The 17,925-nt window shown below is 51.9% G+C and overlaps 2 protein-coding genes across 4 annotated transcripts; both read left to right on the top strand.

The window, feature by feature from the left end:
- Window positions 1-56: 56 nt before the first annotated feature.
- On the top strand, window positions 57-7,367 carry ACBD4 (acyl-CoA binding domain containing 4). 3 transcript variants are annotated; one of them, XM_065910489.1, is made up of 12 exons: window positions 57-537; window positions 882-1,385; window positions 1,490-1,588; window positions 1,764-1,883; window positions 2,164-2,284; window positions 2,368-2,452; window positions 2,724-2,844; window positions 3,054-3,140; window positions 3,438-3,508; window positions 3,610-3,685; window positions 4,371-4,510; window positions 7,097-7,367. In XM_065910489.1, the coding sequence occupies exons 4-12, from the start codon at window positions 1,796-1,798 to the stop codon at window positions 7,220-7,222; spliced, it is 915 nt and encodes a 304-aa protein (XP_065766561.1). In that variant the 5' UTR covers window positions 57-537; window positions 882-1,385; window positions 1,490-1,588; window positions 1,764-1,795; the 3' UTR covers window positions 7,223-7,367. The 3 variants fall into 3 exon arrangements, with proteins under 3 accessions (XP_065766561.1, XP_065766559.1, XP_065766562.1); XM_065910487.1 differs by having other exon boundaries at window positions 57-1,001; window positions 1,222-1,385; XM_065910490.1 differs by having other exon boundaries at window positions 70-1,385; window positions 7,100-7,367.
- A 4,189-nt stretch (window positions 7,368-11,556) lies between these two features.
- HEXIM1 (HEXIM P-TEFb complex subunit 1) lies at window positions 11,557-13,607 on the top strand. The gene has a single exon (XM_065909355.1). The coding sequence runs from the start codon at window positions 12,244-12,246 to the stop codon at window positions 13,219-13,221; it is 978 nt and encodes a 325-aa protein (XP_065765427.1). The 5' UTR covers window positions 11,557-12,243; the 3' UTR covers window positions 13,222-13,607.
- The last annotated feature ends 4,318 nt before the right edge of the window (window positions 13,608-17,925 follow it).

Here is a 17,925-nt window from a genome sequence, read left to right as displayed (position 1 = left end):
TCCTCCCTGTTCTCCGAGCGGTCCTGGGATCCCGGCCCTATGCGGAGCCCCCATGGTGCTGGGGGAGGCTTCGGAGGGGGGCGAGAACTGTCGTCTCGCGAAGACACCCTCTTCCTTCCCCGGACCTGGCCTCAATGCGGACTCAGGACCCCTTTCACTTCCCCCTCCCCGTCCTGCCCGAGGTCTCAGAAGGGAGCCAGACAGGGAATCGGGTCCGCGGCCGGCTAGTCCCGGGTCTAGGAGCTGAGCGGGGAGGCAGGGAAGCCCAAACTGGAGGGTTAAGGGGGGCGGGAACTGATGAAGGCAGGGAAGGAGGAAGGCTCTGGCTATGACGTCACAGGATTAACCCTCTCTGCGCCCGGCCAGTTGCCGCCCCCAAAGGGGTAGAAGACTCGAAGCTGACTGGTTCTGCCGGGATGAGTCCCCGGCAGAACCTGGGAGTGAACGCTTGGGTCGGTTGATAGCCCCCACCGGGCGTTTGATCGCCCCGGGACAGCCACCGCACGTCGCGTGGATGTCCTTGACATAAACGTGTGGGTGACCGTCGAGTACGGGTTCTGGTGACCGTGTCATGCGTGCGCTTACTACATAAGAAACCACCAGCGTATTTGTGCACGAGGGGTGTGATGTGATCGGCCTCTTCTGCAGCAAGTGCCCTGGGTCGGGGGCGGAGAGCTGGGTGCACACCGCCACTCGGCGGCGGCCGGGAGCATGGCATCCCAAAGATAAATTAGTTTATCAGGACTTAGATTTGCCACCTACTGCTTTACTCCATTTTCAGGTAGCCCTGACCTGGAGATTGCGTCCATACTGGCTTGCGTCTCCAAGAATATCCTCCCTGGATACCTCTGTACTTTCGATCTTGCAATTCCTTCCTCCAGGAATGACCATCCTCGTTCTTCTCCTGGCTTACTCTTAAGCCTTCCAAAACTCTGCTCCAATGTCCCATCTGCAGAACCCTTGATCTCAAGACCTGATTGCCGTTTTATCCCCACGGTCTGGTAAGTGAAGGGCTGAATAGAGTGACTCGAATCTGCGGGGCCTGGGTTCAGCTGACTACGCGGTTTCCACCAGGGGGCGCAAGAGACAGCGTCATTTCACGACGTCCACCAGGGGGCGCTTTCTCCCGCCTCTGGCCGTCCGGGATTGGGGAGCCAACCCGCGGGTTCGCCCCGCCTGATCTGGAGAGGCACCACTAAACTATTTGCATAATCTTGAAAGGGCCGCGCTGAGTGGTTGTGGTATAGAAGAGATTTGAAACGGGCTCTCTGATTGGCGTAAGTTTTCCCTCTTGCCTCGCGTCCCCATCCCGGCCCGGAGGTCGGTAGGAAGCCTCCGACTAGTGACGAGAGGGAACCTAGGTGTCCGGGCAGTGGGCCCTGAGGGTGAGTGCCGGGCGCCGAGAGGCTGAGCCGGGGTATGGGAGGCTCGGGTGGGAGACTGCTCGCCCCGCCCTGACTCCTCTCGGCTTGCCCGTTCGCCTGTCTAGGAGTCGAAGATGTGCATCTAGAGACACCGCGACCCTTGCCACCTGACCCACACACCGAGGCCCTCTCTGCCACCCTGGTCACACCCACGCTGCCTTGGGGTAGGAAAAAGAGCCTCTTCAGTCGCAGCTTCTGACCTCCCGGGGCATCTCACTCAGGCCTCTAAAGAGCTTAGTTTGCCCCTCTGGAAAATGGACCAGTGGCTTACAGAGGCGTGTGCCAGGGAGGGGGTTGGAGGAACCTGGAAACTGCTCACCCACAGCCTCGTTCTTGCAGAGTCGCCCATAAGTAGGGCCCCAGGGCTGGAGATGGGTACCGAAAATGAAAGTCCAGAACCGGACTGTCAGAAACAGTTCCAGGCCGCCGTCAGCGTCATTCAGAACCTGCCTAAGGACGGTGAGGTCACGGGGACCCACATTTGGGGACCAGAGGACCAGGGTCTGCCTCCCAGGGGACTCCGATCCTGGCAGCTTTTGCAGACAAGCCCCTGCATGTGTCGTCCTGGGGTTCCCCTCTGCCACCTGCCCCTGTCTATCTTTCCTGAGTGAGACCCCTCACCATCTCTGCCCCCACCAAGGGAGACCCTTCACCACCCCGCCAAGGGTGATTCTCCCGCCTCTGTCCTCCCGGAGCTGGGAGTGATACTGTCCCCCTCCACTTCTCAACTCCTGCCCAGGCTCTTACCGCCCCTCCTACGAAGAGATGCTGCGGTTCTACAGCTACTACAAGCAGGCTACCATGGGGCCCTGCCTCATCCCCCAGCCTGGGTTCTGGGACCCTATCGGACGTTACAAATGGTGAGCTTCCCATCAGCTGGGCAAACAAGCCTCAGCTGTCAATCAGCCTTTCACAGCCCTCCGCCCCCCACCCCCACCCCCAGGGAAGCCTGGAACAGCCTGGGCCAGATGAGCAGGGAGGAGGCCATGTCCGCCTACATTACCGAGATGAAGCTGGTGGCACAGAAGGTAGGGAGAGGCTGCAGGCTCCTCCCTATGCCCAAGCTCTCAGCCAGGTGACCTGCGCCCCCTTCCCCCGTTATGTCTCCTGCACGCTGATACGTCTATAGAATTCCACCTTCATGTTGCTCCCCTGCCCCTGCTTGACTCTGGTCCCTGACTGGGCAGAAGGTGGAGGGATATGATGGCAGCATCAGGGCGGGGCTGGCCCAGCTCAAGGGGGTAGGAGGGCAGCGGTGGGAGGGGCCAGCCTGTCCCCATTAGACCCCCTCCCGCACAGGTGATCGACACCGTGCCCCTGGGTGAGGTGGCAGAGGACGTGTTTGGTTACTTCAAGCCCCTCTATCAGGTGATCCCTGACATGCCGAGGCCCCCGGAGACGTTCCTGAGAAGGGTCACAGGTCAGGCCCCCAGGCTGGGAGCTCCACAAAGATTGATGGAACTGTCTTAGGGGGCTGCTCAACTGGAGGGGAGCCTGGAGGCCCTCTGTAGGGACCCCAGGTAGTGCCCCGTTGGGGTGGGTCTCAGACAGAGTCCCTGGCTAAATGGGGAAGCGGAGCAGGGGCCTGATCTCTTCCCAGCCCCACCTCTGGGTGCTGTGTCTCCACAGGTTGGAAAGAGCAGGTACTGAATGGAGATGCTGAGGCCGCCCCAGAGCCCCGCTGCCTCCCCAAGGAACCAGCACCCCCAAGCCCAGGTCAGTGTCTGGGTGGGAAGGGCAGAGGGCCAGGCCAGAGGTGGGAGGCAGCATGGAGGGGAGCAGGCTAGATGCCGCGCTGTGCCTGTCACACCTCATGCCCACAGACACTGAGACCCCTGTGCTCCCAAAGGCCAGAGGCAGGTTCTGGGATCCCTGTCCTCTCAGGGACCCATCAGTGCTTCTTGTGGTAGCATCTTGAGGGCCCCCTGAACAGGTGCTCCTGCCCAGGTGCACACCCTTCCCTTCCTTCCATGGCTTCCCTCCTGCCACTCGCCCTACTTCCCTCCTCCTCAGAGTCCCAGCCACCCAGGGACCAGGACTCCGAGGTTTTCTGTGATTCTGTGGAGCAGCTGGAGCCTGAGCTGGTGAGACCCACTCCCATTCCCTCCCTCTCCCCACCCCACTGGGCCCTGGCTGCTCCCACCACCACCCTCCCCTCCGTGGACGTTGTGACTCTTCTCTGCAGGTTGGGGAAGCGCAAAGGGGCGCCGTTGGAGGAGAAACTGACACCAGAAACAGCCCCGAGCCTCCTGCAGAGAGAGGTGAGCCTCCATCTGACCCTTTGCCCCATGGTTCCAGTGCCTGGGGCCTTCCCCTGGCTGCCTTCATGGGCAGAGGTGAAAGTCCAGCACTGGGCACTAGAGAGCGCAGCCTCTGCCCAGAAGGGTTGCCAAAAGCCAGACACTGGCCTGGAGGAACAAAGTCCCTGCCTGGCCTCCCCTCCAAGGGCCACCAGGAGTCTCCGTGCCCTTGGCTGGCACTGAGTCAGGGCAGCTGGGGTAGAACTAGACCAGTTCTCTCATCTACACCTGCGTGGCCTTGGGAGTCATCCTCTCTCTCGGGGTCCCCCATTTGGGACTCTCCAAGGACGACGAGCTGAGTTCTGCCTTATCTCTTCTTAGAACTTCCAGTGTGCCGCGTCCCGTAAGAGGCACTTTCATAAATATTATCTCCTTCATTCCTCAGAGCGAGCAGCCCTGTGAGGGAGAGGACATGATTTTCAGATGACAGACAAGGCTTAGAGAAGTTACTGACTTGCCCAGAGCCACAGAGCTAAGTGGTAGTGCTGGGGTTCGAACCCCTGGCAGTCCATTAGCTGTATGCATGGACTTTGTAAGACTCATACTGGGCACAAAGGATGGCATTCTACTGGCTCCTCCCGGCCCTGCCCCAGCCTGCCCTCGGCTGAGTTGCTTCCTGCATCCCCTCCCTGTCTGTACTCTGCAGGGAGACTGGAAGGCCCCCTGCTGGGGCCCCAGGAGTTGGACTCGTGGCTGGTGAGGACAGTCCGTGCGCTGCAGGACAGCATGCGGGACGTCCAGGGGAGGCTGCAGCGCCTGGAGAGCATGCCTGCACCCGCTGAGCAGGTGAGCCCCCTCCGAAGGTCCAGGGCAAGACTGGGGCAGAATGTTGAGGTCTCTATGCTGGACTCCTCGGCCAGCCACTTCTGTCTTTGTCCCCCCATCTCTACCTGCCCACAATTCTGCCTTCTCCAGAGAATGGTGTGCTTATGGGTCAGGCCAGGAAGTCAGGGGGTCTAAAGTGCTTCCAACCTGGAAGGGAGAGTGGGAGAAGCTCTCCTTTCCTGCTCTTACTCCCACCCCGTGCCAGAAGGGAAACCGAGGACAGAGGGTATTCCAACGGTTGGAGGGGCTAGAACCTGTCTGCTCTTTGCATTGGGGCTGGGAGGAGGTCCCTATTGCCCCTCTGTCAGGACTTCTGTTCCCAGACTTACTGTCTTCCCCTCCCGTCACATTCAGCCCTTGCACCCCTCACTCCCTCCTCCCGACTTCTAGATCTGCTTGCCCCTGACACCTCTGCTTCTGCAAAATAAATAAGAGCAGCCATTTCTGGAGCCCCGGCTGTGTGCCAAACATGTTACCTGCATTACCTCACTTTATCCACACACACATACACACACACACAACAATGAAATAGGTTTTCTTTTCATTCCCCTTTTACAAATGAGGAAACTAAAGCTCTGAGAGGTTGAATAACTTACCTCAGGGCCTGGAAGTAACTCACACAGCCTGGAAGAACCCCACAGAGCTGCTGTGAGGATTAGATGAGATAATGCATGTAGGTGCTTCCGAATGGGGCTCATTGTTACTATTAGCATTATTATTAAGTGATGGAGCTGGGAGTGGTCCCGCTTGTATCTCCCTCCAAAGCTGGCATCCACCATTAACTCTGAATGAGTCTGTTCTTGTGAAGCCTGGAGATGTGGGGGCAGGGGATGGCTGCGGTCCTGGTTATGGAGGAATCACTCAGGTGACCCTTTGTCCCCTTGACACAGAGGAATTCATAGGAATTTCCTCAGATCCACAGTGGCTAACATTTCAACACTCACCCCTGCCTCGCCGAGGTTTTACTAATATTTTTTGTTTACCTTTTACTAATTTTATATGCTGAATATTTCCACCCTGAGATACCTGGATTTACATCTCTGAAAATAAGAACACTCTACTACCTAGCAAAAACATTTTATCGCACACCACAATTCCTTCGTATCATCAAAAACACAAAATGAAGTTGCTCAGTCGTGTCCAACTCTTTGCGACCCCATGGACTGTACCCTACCAGGCTCCTCCATCCATGGGATTTTCCAGGCAAGAATACTGGAGTGGGTTGCCATTTCCTCCTCCAGGGGATCTTCCCGGCCAAGGGGTCGAACCCAGGTCTCCTGCATTGTAGGCAGACACTTTACCATCTGAGCCAACAGTCAAATACACAGTCCAGATTCAAATCGCCTTTTCCAGCTTCCCTGTCTGTCCAGGCCAGGAGCCTCTGTCCTTAAGATTCTGTTAGTCTAGATAAGTCCCTCTTCCTTGCTACTGACTTGCTGATGAGACTGGACAGTAGTCCTGTAGACTGTACCACTTCTGGAGTCTCACGACAGCCCTGTGGCTAGATTACATGACCAGATTACATCAGAGGTAATATTCTTTCTTCACATCAAAAGACACAGAACTGGATGTCCTACCATGAATATTCCTAGTGAGGATCACAGCAGGGATGAAGGGGTGACAGTCTGATTCCACCACTTGGAGCCAGGGAATGTCCCAGTTCCCCGTCAGCCCTATTTGACACACAGCTTTTGACACGTGATAGATAATCCTTGCTTGGATCAATAATTTAGTTAATGGTTTAAAAAATGTGGACTTTTCTATGATTCTTTTAACATTTATTAGCTGGCATTTTTCTGTAGAGTCTCCCTGACCATCTAGGATTTCCCTGAAATATGGTGCCTTATGGCAGGGCAGAATAAGTGCCTAATTCTTTCTCTTTAATTATCTATTTTTAAAGTAAGGAGTTGATTTAACAGCCACCTCAGTGGTGATAAATTTCCAACTTACTCTTTTATGAATTTATGGACTTTAAAGACTCAGTATTTCAGTCAACTGCAATCATTCTTCTTGATGCCCAGACTGTCACAATTTTGGTGAGACCCTCCCTTTCTAGCTGGGTCCTATGTTCTTGTAATATAATCTCATTAATCCTTAACAGCTTCCTTACTTCCTGGTATAAGACATCCCACATTCAATTCCACCGTCCCTGCTCCAGACCTGAAATCTGCCACTTCTCCAAGGAGCCTTGCTTCCTTTCAACAGATAATGGGATTTAGAAACTAAAATCTGAACACCCTGGGTCTTCATTGGAAATGTGGCACACCCTTTACCATATGGGGTCTTGAGGCCATATCAGGCTTTGTGGCCCAGAGGAGATGACCTCTGAGTCAGTTCCTCCACTCTTTTTGGCACCTTGAATTGCCGTGGTAGGAAGATAGGGGAGGCAGTTGGGGCTCAATGTTTCAGGGACAAACCGGGAGCCCCAATCTTCAGACTGGGGAGAGGGAGGTAGCAGCTCCCACTTGAGTTCTGGAAGCAGGTCCCTAAGGAGGGCCTAGCCTAAGCTGAGGCCTGGGCTGGTGCCTGACTCTCTCCTCTTGACAGCAGATGCCCCCACCCAGTGCAAGGCCTTGGCCCCTCAGGCTTTCCGGCCCCACGCTGATCTTCTTCTTCCTGTGGCCCTTCATCGTCCAGTGGCTCTTCCGACAGTTTCGGACCCAGAAGAGGTGACTCGATGGAGGAGTCTGCAGCCAACAGGAGGCTATGAGCCCTGTGTTCTGCTGTGCCCAGTCTTCCTAGGGTTTAGGAGAGCAGCACTAACCCCCGTTCTCACCCCGCTTCCCAACCCAAATAGTGTTCGCCTTGACACCCCTCTCCTCGTGTGGGGGCCAGATAAGACTCTACTCTTTCTGCTGCTCCACAGGGACTGTCCCTCCTGTCCCCCTCGACCGCCGCAGGCTCCCTGGGGAGATTGCCCTTGTGGAGCAAGTCCCCAGTTCGGGGTGGGCGGGTGATCCAGGGGCGGAACTACCGGGTCTCAGCCTCTGCCCTCCCCACCCTCTGAGTCACCTGACTCCTCTCCCAACCCAGCCTCTCCCCGAGGAGGCTCAGCTCTTGGGCAAGTTGGGACTTCGGCCGGGCCCTGGAAGAGTGATTGGCTGGCGGGCTGTGGGAGGGAGGCCAGGAGGCTCGACCGAGTTGGGGAAAGGCGGAGAGAGCTGGCCCCGGGGGAGGGCAGTCAGCTCCTTTTGGCTGGCCGCCCTATCCGCAGAAATACTCAGGACGACCTCACTAAAGATGCACTTACAAAAGAGTATTTCACTAAATAAAATAAAACCTTCATCTTCTGCCGTCTGGGCTGCCACGGAGTGAGGCGAAAAGCGCATCCGGGACGCGCGAGGTTCAGGTCCCTTCTGTGGCCGCTCCCCTGCTGCCGTGAACGACCTCGAGACGCCAGGGGTCTGCGTTCCAGAGGGAGCATTTTCCCCCCTCCCGGGGCTCGTGGAGGGAACACAGCCCCGGCTCTGCAGGGGAGGCGGAGCGGGTGCTGGGGGCGCCCGGGGCGAGGCCCCCAGCAGCCGCTGGGGGTGGGGCCACGGTCAGAGCCCCGCCCCCTGCCCTGTCGGGAGTCGGGATCGCGCGGGGGGAAGCTGCGAGCTAGGGGCGGCGGGAGAAGAGTCCGGCGGGCTCGGGCCCAGGCTCCATTCCCGCCCGAAGGGAAGGGCGGCCGCTCTCTGCTTCGCGCGCCCGGCGTAGGGTCGGGTGCCGAGATCCGGGCCCCGGAAGTGCCCATTGCCCGCTTCCCCCTCCTCAGCTGCTCTCTCCCTGTGACCTCTGCGCTCTGGCTTTTCCAGGGAACTTTCTGGAAGGCCAAGGACGGCGGGAGCGTCGTCCCCGGGTCCCTTGTCGGGGTGGGTCCAATGCCAAACTGAGCAGAGACCTCTGGGAGCCGCTGGCTGCTGCAAGCTGTTGGGGCTACGAAATCTTGAGTTAATCCCTGTGTTAAGGATGAAGAACTGGAGGGCAATGGAAGAGGGGCCAAACTGGTGCTGGGGATGCAAGCGCAAGCCAGCGCCACCACTTGCGCATACTAGCAGTGTGACTTGGGCAGGATTCTTTGCTGATCCTGGGTGCCTTGTTTGTGAAATAGCGATGAAGACATTTTCACCATAAGGTAGTCCTGGGGATTAATGACCAGGACATTAATGACAAAATGCCTAGCTAATATCAACGTGTGTGGCCTCTTGTTTCATAGAATTCTGGAATTCCACAACCTGTCAAGTCTTACCACTCCCCCCCCCCCCCCCCCCAATAAAACAAATGAGCCCATACAGCTGAACAAGGTTCAACAGACTGAGGCTGGGCTCAGTTGTACCTTCCAAATCCCCTGACTGAGGGTACCCAGCAGTCCTCTGGAGTCTGAAAATGTAGCAATTTGGAGGTCTCAGACTCCCAGTCGAGTTCTCCAAAAACTTTTCCTCAGGGAGCCCCCACTGTTAAGGAGAAGCTCTTGCTCCTGCGAAGCTTCTTGCATGACTGATGAAGCAGCACAGGGGAGGGGCAGGCTTTTCAGAAAGGCCTGAGTTCTCAGGGAAAACAGGCTAGGATGTTCGTCTCCAAACATCTGGATGTGCCTCAGGGTCACTCTTGCTTGCCTCTCCCTCTGGGCATGCTCATGACCGCTTCCCCACAAAACCACTCCTGAATCCCCAGACAAGTCCTGTCTTGGGACAAGACACCTACTCGTCATATAATGTCCTGCTTCATGCCACTCTGCCTGAAAATGCTTCATGTTTTAGGCAGCCACGAAGTCACCTCCTCCATGAAACCTGTCCACAATTCTCAACTCCTAAGCAACTTGGCTCACAAGCTCCTACCAGGATTTTCATCACCTGCCATTTTGGCTTACCATAGGTTTGATGGCCTCTCTACACAGTCCTTGAATAGCACGGATGAAATTTTACTCATCATTGTGCCTTCTTATCCAATGTGAGATTAACCTGACAGTCCACTGGTAAAGACTCAGTGCTTCCATTATAGGGAGCCTGGTTCTTTGCTAGGTGGGGGAACGAAGATCCCACATGCCTCCAGGTGAGGCAAAAAAAAGAGAGAGAGAGAGAGAGAGAAGGAAAGAGAAAGAAGGGCCAGAGGTTGGCTGAAAGTGTTGCAGATGGAAAGGAACTAAATCCAGAGTTCTTACAAAAAAAGGGATTTTGTGTTTGTGATAGAAAAACAGCATGGGGTGACAGAGACCTTCGCTTTAGCCGAAAGTGTCACTTGTCATGTAACCTTGGACAAGTCACTTAATTTCTGAGCTTTAGAGATTTCTTATCTCTAAAACGGAGACAAGAGTCGCTACCCTGCCTAACTCACGGGGCTGTGGAGGGGCACACGGTTCTGTGTGCAAAGTAACACAGTGCGGTGGAAAGCGGGTGGACTACAAGACAGGGCCGTTGATGAACAGAAGAGTCACGGTGTGAGGCAAATGGGAAAAACCGAGATTACAGCAAGATTTTCAGTTCAGTTCGGTCACTCAGGATTGTCTTGACTCTTTGCGACCCCATGGACTGCAGCATTTAAGAGTTTAGGCCTAAGTGATTTGAGTGGAGGGTTTCTGCTACTGCTGACCCTCAGGCCCTGTCCTTTGAGCGGAAGCCTGGAATCTAGAGAATTTTCACATGCAGAGTTATATCGCGCGCCGACACCCCCCCCCCCCCCCCATGAATCTGTCCCACAGTTCTGGGCCAGAATCCCTCTGCCCCCATTTCTCGGCAAGGTTTCCTCCTCGGGGGAGCCTCTGGCTCTGCTTCCCTGCCGGTGTTGCCCAGCGTCCACTGACAAGGAAGACTCTCAGTGGATGTCTTTCCAGTCTGTGGCTTCTCTCTCGAGTAGCCGGGGTTGATTATTTCAACTCAGTATCAATTTCTAACCCCTCCCCCAACAAAGAGGCTCATCCGCTGCCCTGGACTCCCATCCAGGCTCAGGAAAATTTCATGGTCGAAACGAACAGACCAAGACGGCCCCAGGAGGCCATTTTCTTCGATAGAAGCTGAGGCCCGGGGAGGGAGAAGAGAAGCGAGGCCTTACATCCCGGGGTCTCGGGGGATCCCAGGGCGCACACCCGCACTTCCCAGCGCCGGCGAGAGAAATCAGCCACGGCCCACCATTTTGCACCGGCCCCTGGGCGGGGGCGGCCGTGAAAGACTCCGCTGGGGCGGAGACTCCGGCACTTTCCGCCAAGGGTCCCAGGGTAGTCCGGGGATGGACGTCACCCGGGACTCGAACCTGCTTTCTCATCTTCCGAGGCCTAGTCGGAGGTTGCTGCCGTAAAGCAGTCACACTGTCCCTTTAAGGCGGCACTTTTTATTCTTCATTTGTTTACCTCTTCTTGCGCTTTTTTTAAAACAAAAAAAAAATGTGTTCACAATATCCTTCCGCAAACGTCAATCCCAGTCACTAATCAACACCTTGAAGCCATTCTTGTAATCTTAAGAATCGAGAATTAGCCGCCATGGGCCAACGTCTCTCTTTACAGTAATAAATACTCGTTTACACTTTAGGGACTACTTTTTAGGAGTAAACCATTCTCGTTTAAGTTAACAAATGTTTGTGATCTTCAGAACTTTTCCGCTGAGAACAGAATAGGATAATAACCTTTAAGAAGCACCTTTTCAGAAAAATATTCTGTACAGGCCCTCACAGGTCATCGAATCTTCTTGTATTCCTAAAGCAGAATGGTATGGTCCAGAACCCGCCCCATCTTCTCTGCGATTGGCCTGCCTTCCTCGGCGAGACGTGTGCCTTTTGACCAATGGGCGCTCACGTTTCTCTAGCGAGGGCTAAGCGATGGAAGGCGGCGGCCTGGAAAACGCCCCCTACGCGTCCTGGGATTGGCTACGTCGCACGGCGCGCGAGGACGGCGGGCCTGAAAGATGAGAACTACGACTCCCAGCTTCCTGCGATGGGGACTCCGTCACGCATGCGCATGGGCGGGGCGGACCGGCTTCTATATAAAAGGGGCGCAGAGGGCTGGGAGGCAGCAGTTGGAAGTTGGCAGGTGGAGAGGCAGGTTGGGAGGGGAAGTTGGGGGAGGAGGCGGAAGAGGAGCTGTCGGAAGGGGGAGGAGGGAGGGAGGAAAAAGAGGAGGAGGCGGAGGAGAACTGAGCTGAGCAGAGCATCGAGCCAAAGGGGAGATGAGTTTGTCTGTCCTCGGCTGAGGCTCCGGCCGGGCCTAGGGAACGGGGAGCTCGGCTTGGAGCGACACCCGTGGAAGTGGGAGGAGGTGGCTTTGGGACTTTAACCCCTTGTGGGCTCTGCGGCAGGGGATTTAACCCTTTGTGGATCCGGCCCCTCGGAGTCAGCGTCATCGGGTAGTTTTAACCCCTTCGGGGCTGGGTTTAACCCATTGGATTTAACCTAATCATCCTGCCCAGCAACTTCTCGATCGCGGGGGCGGTCTGCAGGAAGGCTTGAAGCCCACTCCCTCTGCACATTACGTACTGTTCCTGCTGCTGCTCCCCCTTGGACCCGCTATCTGGTCGCGCTCTGGGCGCTTAACCCTTTACTGACTTGAGCGCCCCCAAATTGCAATTGGAGTTTGCTGACAGGAGGACTGGCTAAAGGCATCACTACAGGAATTACAGACCGAAGAGGACTGTGTTGGACATTTTTGCAAAGAAAAGCAAACCTTTCTTTCCTTAAGGACTTACAGCCAACATTCTTCAAACTTCGAGAAGAAGATTCTATTAGCAATGGCCGAGCCACTCTTGTCAGAGTATCAGCACCAGCCTCAAACTAGCAACTGTACAGGTGCTGTTGCTGTCCATGAAGAACGGAACCCTGATCGCCCCCCAGGCGCGGAGGAGCGGGTGCCGGAGGAAGACAGTAGGTGGCAATCGAGAGCGTCCCCCCAGTCGGGTGGTTCTCCGGGGCACCGGGGGGAAGGGAGCCTGGAACCCCAGCCGTCTCCCCTGAAGACCCAGGTCTGCCCAGAATCCAGCTGTCCGGAAGCGGGTGAAAAGGGCCAGAATGGGGACGACCTGTCCGCCGGCGGAGCTCCCCCGCAGCAGAGACAGGTGGGCAAGAAAAAACATAGGAGACGCCCCTCCAAGAAGAAGCGGCTTTGGAAACCGTACTATACGCTGACCTGGGAGGAGAAGAAAAAGTTCGATGAGAAACAGAGCCTGCGAGCTTCAAGGATTCGAGCCGAGATGTTCGCCAAGGGTCAGCCAGTTGCTCCCTATAACACCACGCAGTTCCTCATGGATGACCACGACCAGGAGGAACCGGATCTTAAAACCGGCCTCTACCCCAAACGGGCCGCTGCCAAGTCCGACGACACCAGCGATGAGGACTTTATGGAAGAAGCGGGTGAGGAGGATGGGGGCAGCGACGGGATGGGAGGAGACGGCAGCGAGTTTCTGCAGCGGGACTTCTCGGAGACCTATGAGCGGTACCACGCGGAGAGCCTGCAGAACATGAGCAAGCAGGAGCTCATCAAAGAGTACCTAGAGCTGGAGAAGTGCCTCTCTCGTATGGAGGACGAGAATAATCGGCTGCGGCTGGAAAGCCAGCGGCTGGACAGCCAGCGGCTGGACGGCGACGACGCGCGCGTGCGGGAGCTGGAGCTGGAGCTGGACCGGCTGCGCGCGGAGAACCTCCAGCTGCTGACGGAGAACGAACTGCACCGGCAGCAGGAGCGGGCGCCGCTGTCCAACTTTGGAGACTAGACTGAAACTTTTCCGGGGGAGGGGGCAAAGGGGACTTTTTACAGTGATGGAATGTACCATTATATACACGTGTATATAAGACAGCGGGCCTTTTTATGACACATAATCCGAAAAGAAATCCCCCCTGGCTTTGGTTGCTTCGGTCAGTTTACCTATGATGTAGCTTGTGTGCTTTCTCCTGTTCTTTAATTATGTGAAACTGAAGGGTTGCTTTCCTTGTTTTCCTTTTAGGAGTTTTTTTTTTTTTTTTCTTTTTTAATGTGTAAGTAACTCGACCAGGTTATAGTGCATTTTCTGTTAAAAATCTCCTTAAATGGAGCTATAAGGTGGCCAAATCTGAGAACCATTAAATTCATTCTAGTTATAATAAATATTTGTAAATGTAACATAGTTTGTGTGATTTCTAGAGCTAATTCAAAGTAATACTGATTTATGTGATTGCATTGGGGGAGGGGTAAAGGAAGCATTTAATTTGTCCGTTTTCAAAACAAACCTTAATGGGAGAATTTTCAGTTTGCCCAGTTTTCCCTTGAATGGGTTTTAGTGTGCTACAATATACAGTTCCAGCAAAATATAAAGATTTAATTATCTTCAATACTTAAGTGTGTTATTTTCTAGTGCCTTCATTTTCTTACTTGATGCTGGAGAAATAAACCAGCGTTGGGTGTTTGGGGAGTAGGAAGTAACTATGATCAGCAGCTTAAAATTTAATTCTGCTTCTCAATAGCCATTCAAAAGTCTATTAACAAAAATGTAAACCTAATTTGGCCATTTGTCAGGTTGGACAACTGACAGCCTCATTTCACTCCTACAAGTGGGTTTTTAGTGATTTCCCCCACCTCTTCCCAGTAAGGCTGAAAGGAGTTCTTGGATGCCTCGGAAAGGCATTTATCTTGCTTTCTTAGTGCAAGCAATGGTTGAATAAACAGTTGTGAGGCAGCTCTTTATGTTAAAATATTCCGAGGTAGGGAATATTGTGTTTTTAGAGGAAATGACCATTTGGGGCATTCCAAGGACTTAACCCTAAATGCCCAATACTTAAGTGCTCCCTATACCAAAAAAAAGGAACAGGAGCTGTCCACCTTTCCATGAGACTCAAACTAAAATTAGAAATGCCCCCTCACTGCAAATAAAATGTAAAGCTTCTGGTTGAGCTAAGTTAAGTCCTTGGGGGGCCAAGTGAGAGCCCTGCACCATCCCTATACAGCCTCTTATTCTCAGTCTTCTAAACTGTGCTGATAGCTGCTTAGTCCTTGAGTAGTTCTACTCTTCAAAGTGCAGGAGGCCCTAGGAATTCCTTTCTGCCCCCAAGTCAAAATAGAAACTCTTAAGACTGTTCCCTCCTGTTATCATGATTACCCAGCCCATCTTTACCTGCCCCCAGTGTTCCCCTAGACCAAATGCATTGCTCCAATCACTAGCACAAGGCTTCTCTCACCTGGTTCCTTAGAAACAAAGGGGGCCTTGGGGTCCGTGAGCCCCGTGGAATTGTATGTAGACTTATATTATGTGTAGGTACTTCTGGATAGAGGGTTCTAGAGAATCGAAATTCTCAAACTCCTTGAAGGAGAGAGGGTTCTAGAGAATCGAAATTCTCAAATTCCTTGAAGGTTGGGGGGAAAAAACTCCCGTTGGGAAGCTTGCTTTTGCATCTAAATGAAATAGTGGAGGTGGTGGGAACTTCAAGAGTGAAATGTGCCTTATGATGCATGAGAAGCATACACAAATCCATGAATCAAGGGAAATTATGGCGGTTAAGACTGATTCAGGGCCTTCAAAGCTGGTTTGAGGTGGCCCTATTCTGGCAGATGGTCCACTGGAGACAATGTATGATCAGCTTTTCCTTTGGCCTAAAAACTACATTAAAAGTCTATTTTGAAATAGTTTTCGTGTTTTTAATTTTCCTTCTGCCATGACGTCATACAGGAGTCCCAGAAAGGGCTGCTTGGAAAAGCAGCAACACTGCCCTCTGGCTTTACAGTGCACAAGCAGGAGCCTCATTCTGGCTGCACTACATGGGGTGCAGCAGTGATGGCCTCTTGATTTCAGAACCTCTTCTTAATAAGACGGGTTTAAGTATAAAGATCTTGTTTTCCTATTATTCTTAGAAAGATTTGTAGTGCATTGATCATCAGGAAAATAAAAATGTGTTAAGTTTTAGGAGACAAATTCAATCCAGTCTCTAAAATTATACAAATTTAAAGTAATTGTCATAATTTACTTTGATTTACCTTGAGATATGCAACTCTGAATTTTGCTTTCAAAGGCACCTGCATTTTATTGTATTTAATGTCCCTGGGTTGGGAAGATCCCCTGGAGAAGGAAATGGCAACCCACTCCAGTATCCTTGCCTGGAAAATCTCATGGACAGAGGAGCCTGTGGGCTGCAGTCCATGGGGTCGCAAAGAGTCAGGCACAACTGAGCAACTAACACCTACTTAATGTTCTCAGAATGATGTGGTTTGTGCAAAATTTCAATTTTCTATCAACACTTTCTAAGTGAAACACTTGACTAGAACACTGCTGCCGGGGCAGAGGGAAGACTCTGAACTCCCTATACTACCAGGATCGTGACGAATGATCCTCAAGTCCACTCGAGCCATTCACTAAAGGTATTTCTGCTAAACAATTTAAATAAGCTGTTCAAAGATCATGCTTACACATTAGCAATTTCAGTCGTTCTCTTTACTGAGGTCTGGGTATCCAGCAAGGGCAAAGCACTTCCCAAACTTTGGAGACAGCTGGCTGCAGCTTAATCCTCCTCTGAGCGAAGGAAAACTTAGACAATATAGGGCTAGCCTATAACCTAAAGTGGCCCTCAGGAGATAGAGCCCTGATTTCTGCTTGAGTGGGAAAGCCAGGGAGTTTCAGATTGGTTTAGTTCTGAAAAATAGACAAGGTTTTTCTAGAGAGGAAACATAAAATTAGACCAGACTAAAGAGTCAAAAATCCAGGTTCCTAGTTCTCCCTTTGATATACACTAAGAGTGTAAGCCTTAACACTCTCAGAGCCTCATTCTTCATCAGCAAAACGGGGCCATGCCTACATTACAGAACTGCTCCAAGGATTAGAGACAGCATGAAAACAGTCTATACAAGAGTAAGGTACCACTGATATTCTTAAGACCAGAGCAATTGCCCATTTGATTAGTATTTTAACTTTCACTTTGTTAAAGTAAAATAAAACTCCTCGGCTTGGGGAAATGCAAACAATATACTTTATCCTGGTGAATTCAAAAGAGAAATCAAAGAAATCTACAGAAATAAGCAAAATCCACAACTAGTCTACTTCAGAAAACCAATGTTCAGCCAAATACTTGATAATGTACTATAGGTGTCCCCTGGCCACTTACACAAACAGCTAGAAACAAATATAACAGTGTGATGGAAAAGCTGGCGAGAGTAAGAGTACTATATTTGTACCTATGTACACCTGAGTTTGTGGGTTTTCAAAAATTATTTTCCCCATTTCTCAAGCAAGATTGTAATAAAATTCCACTTTACTATCTCTTCTCATGTAAAGTGTAAAGTGCTGTTGCTAAAAATGAAAAGTAATTTCTAAAAGAAAATGTCAAATTCAGGCCCTGAATAGTGGGATCTGCTGACCAAAGGGCAAGTCACACTCTGTAAGACAAAATATATGGTCTAGAAAGTGAAGATTCAATATTTTGCCAATTCCTGCCAGTTTTCTTTGAATGTCAGAAAGCTTACAACATCATTTCTTGTTGAAAAAACAAAGGCAGATAAATAACATAGCTCTCGCAAATCCTCCTGAATAAAGTTTTTCCTGGGCTTTACTGAGAGGCAATTCAATTATGACAAATGATATAACACTGGTAACAGCAGGGATAATCCAAGTAGTTTACTAACAAATCTTTACACACCTCGAAATTCTTTCAAATGATTGAGCTGCTACCAGAAACAGCTGGTAAGTCTTCTGAAATAGCTAGTGTGATTCTTTCCCTCAGCACAGCACCAAGAACAGTTATAGTTGGTTTAAAATTCTCGAAAAAGAACGAAAACTTGAAGAGCACTGTAAACTCTCATCTGAAGGCACATTCTATTTGATACATCCACTGACTCTGTGAAGTGTTAAAAAACAACTCTGGGTCAACGGTAAGCAAAGATGATATTCCTGAAGGAAAATGTGAGAGCTCTAGTGTTCCATGCACAATTTGAGAAAACGACAGCATTACTGCTCTTGTAAGCTACTCAGTAGAACCTGCCCTAGCCTCCAGAGCGTCAGAGATTAATTTGAAGTTCTGAAGTCTGCTTTAAGCATGCACTTTTGCATACCTGGATAACCCCAGAACAACTTTCAGGCAAAGGCAGAGGACCAAACCGGAAGATGGAAGGAAATGTCGAGGAGGTCAGTTCTACGTTCTTCTCTAGGGCTTACTAAAAGTGTATTTATTTAAGCAAACATTTTAACTTAAAAAGAGAAGAGAAAGAGAGGAGGATGAGGACTAAACACAAAGTAAAAAAAATGTGGAAATCAAATAGTTCAGGAGTAAGAATTTTCATCCTGAATAAGGCTGCTGCAAAGAATCACTATTGTCAACGAATCCTGTTCACACACAGCCAATAGTCCCAGGAGCTGGCCATTAGGCAAATGTAAGCCATTCAGGACTTGAGGTAACAACTGCTTGGTACCCTGAGAGGTACCTTGGTACCCTTGCTCAACTATTTGGATGGAACATGGCAA

Source organism: Muntiacus reevesi, chromosome 18 (genome assembly GCF_963930625.1).
Source record: "Muntiacus reevesi chromosome 18, mMunRee1.1, whole genome shotgun sequence".
In the NCBI taxonomy this organism is placed as follows: Eukaryota; Metazoa; Chordata; class Mammalia; order Artiodactyla; family Cervidae; genus Muntiacus; species Muntiacus reevesi.
The sequence above is the reverse complement of the archived record's forward strand: the minus strand, read 5'-3'. Positions and strand labels throughout refer to the sequence as shown.

Coding starts and splice junctions, on each gene's coding strand:
- ACBD4 (XM_065910489.1), top strand. CDS start 1,796: ATGGGTACCGAAAATGAAAGTCCAGAACCGGACTGTCAGAAACAGTTC. Junction 2,453..2,723: donor TGAAGCTGGTGGCACAGAAG/GTAGGGAGAGGC, acceptor CCTCCCGCACAG/GTGATCGACACCGTGCCCCT. Junction 4,511..7,096: donor TGCCTGCACCCGCTGAGCAG/GTGAGCCCCCTC, acceptor TCCTCTTGACAG/CAGATGCCCCCACCCAGTGC.
- HEXIM1 (XM_065909355.1), top strand. CDS start 12,244: ATGGCCGAGCCACTCTTGTCAGAGTATCAGCACCAGCCTCAAACTAGC.